The following is a 3946-nucleotide window of genomic DNA, read 5'->3' as shown; positions in this document are numbered from 1 at the left end:
AAAAAAAAAAAAAAAAGAATTGGAGGGCCGGGGTATAAGTCGGTGGTAGAGCATTTGCCCAGCATAGGTGGAAACTGAGAGATGGAGTGGGAGGAGTGTACGGAGATTCCCAGATAGGCAGTTTTACTCCATTCCAGTCCATCTTAATCCATATATGTGATGCCGTCAGTAAAAGAGGGAATCCAGATTAAAACTGAAGTTAATGAAAAAGACACCAGGTCACAAAGCCTTGGGATCCACACACTGTTCTACCATTCACCAAGGTGTCCATGTTATCTTGGTTCCTCTCTTAGCCTCACTGTGTCTTGTTTTTCTCAGGATTAAATGGAGCAATCATATCCCCTACTTCTAGAATTTTTCACAGACTAAATAGGATAATGCACAATACACAGCACAGTGATAGACAGGTAAGGTTTCAGCATGCTGGAACGACCTGGCAGAGGCAGGACACATCTAGGGGTTGCACTTAAAGGTCCATATCTCTCCCTGGGAGTGGTGCCAGGTGCACTACAAGCCTTTGATCACTTCATTTCAACGTCGTGACAAGCACGTGGAGCAGATTCTATGATTACCTTCAATTCATGGGTGAAAAACTGAAGTTTATTGGGATAAGTCAAAAGCAAACTGACTACAATTGGGCCTTTCCCTAAAAGGGTTCATAATCTGCCGTGGAAGAATGGCTTTCAAGTTAAGAACAATGTGTGATCATTTAAAAAAATAAAATGAACAGAGGCTATACACAGAGAAGAAATATTTCTTGTACACCTCTTACATGTCCCACAGAGGTCTCTTCTACACAGTCACAAGCCCATTTTCTTGGTTTTCTTTTCTTTTTTTTTTTTTTTTTTTTTTTTTTTTAACACAGAGAAGAAATATTTCTTGTACACCTCTTACATGTCCCACAGAGGTCTCTTCTACACAGTCACAAGCCCATTTTCTTGGTTTTCTTTTCTTTTTCCAGTACTGGGGGCTGTTTGCATTCACTGCCTGTGTGATCCTGAGGTCCTGCTGTTAGCCACTAAGCCAGCCTGTCACTTCCCTTTGCATCCCGTATCCCTCACTGCTCTGTACCTTGAGGACAACGAGGTCATGGCATCCATCATGCAGAGTGGTTCCATCTTCTTTCATCAGTTTCACATAAGTTTTCTTTTCTTTTTCCAGTACTGGGGGCTGTTTGCATTCACTGCCTGTGTGATCCTGAGGTCCTGCTGTTAGCCACTAAGCCAGCCTGTCACTTCCCTTTGCATCCCGTATCCCTCACTGCTCTGTACCTTGAGGACAACGAGGTCATGGCATCCATCATGCAGAGTGGTTCCATCTTCTTTCATCAGTTTCACATAAGACATGGCAAAGTTTTTTTCTCCTTTGTCTTTAGCTGGAAATAGCATTGTGAGGTCAGGAAAAAAAATGACATATGTTCCTCCCCGGCTATTCTAGTTTTTTCCCCATCAGGGAAGCTGAAGAGATATCATTTGCTTGCATACTCACATTCCAGGGATGACCGGTGTCGAAACATGAATCTTAGGTGGATCCTCTGCATGTCTTCAATAGGGACAGCCACCTCAGTAGACAGAAAGCACAGCTCAGGACACAGGAAGTTAAAGATCCTCCCCCTTCACCCCATCCCACAAAAGCAGCCTGACCATTTAACTTAAGAGTGCTGCATGCTGATTTACTATCCATCCATCAAGCCTGATGAACTGTAAATAAATTACATAAGAACTAGCTATGAAGAGAAAATAAAGTACCAAATGCAATCCATTTGGCAAATTGCATTCCCAGCCAATGGAAAGAGGTCTGTAAATTATAGTGAGAAAAATGAATCTCCCCAAATTGATATAAAAGTCACATAACTTTAGCACAGGAATTGATGCACTGCAAACTGCACAGTGCACATTTTCCCTACACACTCCAGGAGTTCTGGCAATTGCAAGAGGGCTTAGCAAATTAACAATGGCCATTAGGGCATTTGCTTGAGGACTCTCATTTACATAAATTAATAAAGTGCATTAATCCAATAATATTTGAAAACAATCCTAGGGATCATCCCCTTTCTGCTTAGACACATGTGCAGATGGCTTTGCTTTTGAATACATTAAGACAAGACAATCATCCACTGGTTGCCCAAGCACCACTGTCTAGTGAGGGGTCTGCTGGCATCATTAACTGAGGTGTTTTCAGCCTGGTGCTGGGCTTCCCCAGCTCCCAAAGCCTTACAGATCCTCTGCAATATGCAACTGAAGTCAATGCAGAGAAGCTCAGCTACCTGCAAGAACAATACTTTGATTTTAAAAGGGGATTAAGTTTGCACCATATGAATGTCTATTAAAAGCCAAACAGATGTATACATTGCAGCATTCCCTGCTCCAGAAAATAAAATTTGAGCTAGAAGAGGTCTATTCTTCTGTCTGTGTTTCAGACCAAGCAAAAGAACTGAGAGCCTCACGAGCCACTGCAGTCTAATTCATCCACTTATTGCATTCTAAAAGGTAACCAGAAGCTGAAATTGTGTACGGCACTGGACACATTTGTGTTCAGTAGCATCTATGCACTCAAAGAGCTCACAATTCACACAGCGTGACCCATAACAGCTATGCAGGAAAAGCAAAAGAGCTTACAACAGGGCACATAGAACAGTTCAATAGCTCCCTAACCCCAAGGGGACCCACTGAGGAAAATAGAACCATTAGGGTTTCAACAGCTATCATCAAACAGGAAGTCATGTGTCTATCTTGAGTTTAGAGTCAGAGCACAAGGTGAATAAAGAATGGTTCCAGTTATGAGGCAGAGATATTTTTAATTGTGATCAAGCATCACTGTTCAATGAATTAATTGCAAATTCTTATTCCAACGGAGAATATTCCTTCCTGCTTAGTGTGATGGTTTGGTGATGCAATTACTTGTGGCTACAGCTCCTTCTGTTTGAGGAACCATCTACAAAGGGCATCTTTTAAGTAGTACAAGACTGAAAGCTTTGTCATTCTTCCATGCTAAGTAGAACAACAGAGCTCAGTGGGCTGGGCAATGCCCACAAGAAGACTATTTGACAATTTCACATTGGTTATATTCTGGCCCAATGAAAGGTGATCAAGAAAATCAGATGCCATTCATTGGGCCAATATTTCAAGCATGCTATGATATTGTTTCAAATTCAGGGCAGTCCCTCATAGGACACTATGCCCTTACAGATGGTGATTTCTGCTGGAACTAAACATGGCTCCATCACTCTGGATCCCTCCTAAGTAGCTCCAAAATTGAGCTGGATTTTCCATGAAAAAAAATCAACATGCTATATTCTTACATGCTATTCACAACACATTGGTCTCTCAAGACCCTAACTGTTTAAATCAGAATAAGGAAATTCTAAAAACTGCTCAACATAATGGTAGTCCCAGATATGATGCTAGACAAAAAAAACAAAACAAAAAGAAAAGGCTCCAGGGTTGATGAGGTTTGGGAAATGCTCTGCACTCCCTCTTTTGTACCTCTGAAGAGCAGAGCATGTTTGCATCTGAAAGGCTCTGAGAAACTGGTAGACAGAAGCTTTTTAAGGTTTGTATTTGTTGTGAGATTTCTCATATTTCTTACAAGTATATGACCAAAGAACTTTATTTTAATGAAGCCTACTCTGTATTCCACAGGATATTTGGAACAAGGTGCTAAATGAAAGGACCTTAAAGAAGACTGCATATGGGGAATCTCTACTTCCTCCCTGTTCTGTTCTCCCACCACAAAGAGCAAGATAAAGCTGCATAGCACTATGAATTACACTATCTTGCAGAGGGAAGAGTCTAGTGTTTAAGGGCATCTCAAGGGAATGTCAAATTCAGTTCTGTTTCTCTGTGTCCTCCCTCCCTCCCTCCCTCCCTCCTTCCTTCTCTCTCTCTCTCTCTCTCTCTCTCTCTCTCTCTCTCTCTCTCTCTCTCTCTCTGTCTCTGTTGTCTTC

The 3946-nt window shown here is 41.7% G+C and overlaps 1 protein-coding gene across 3 annotated transcripts in view; it reads right to left on the bottom strand.

Annotated features, from left to right (window-relative positions):
• Dock2 (dedicator of cytokinesis 2) overlaps window positions 1-3946 on the bottom strand; it is a 418217-nt gene that overhangs the window by 341337 nt on the left and 72934 nt on the right. For 2 of the 3 annotated variants that reach the window (XM_010622200.2, XM_033761620.1), the window contains exons 16-17: window positions 1489-1561; window positions 1272-1375 (exon numbers count right to left, since the gene is read on the bottom strand). In XM_010622200.2, the coding sequence (XP_010620502.1) occupies window positions 1272-1375; window positions 1489-1561 (177 nt within the window). Of the gene's footprint in view, window positions 1-1071; window positions 1119-1271; window positions 1376-1488; window positions 1562-3946 lie in introns of all 3 variants that reach the window. The other variant, XM_033761619.1, reaches the window with a different exon arrangement.

Source organism: Fukomys damarensis, unplaced genomic scaffold, assembly GCF_012274545.1.
Source record: "Fukomys damarensis isolate Sample0158 unplaced genomic scaffold, DMR_v1.0_HiC HiC_scaffold_9, whole genome shotgun sequence".
NCBI lineage: Eukaryota > Metazoa > Chordata > Mammalia > Rodentia > Bathyergidae > Fukomys > Fukomys damarensis.
The sequence above is the reverse complement of the archived record's forward strand: the minus strand, read 5'-3'. Positions and strand labels throughout refer to the sequence as shown.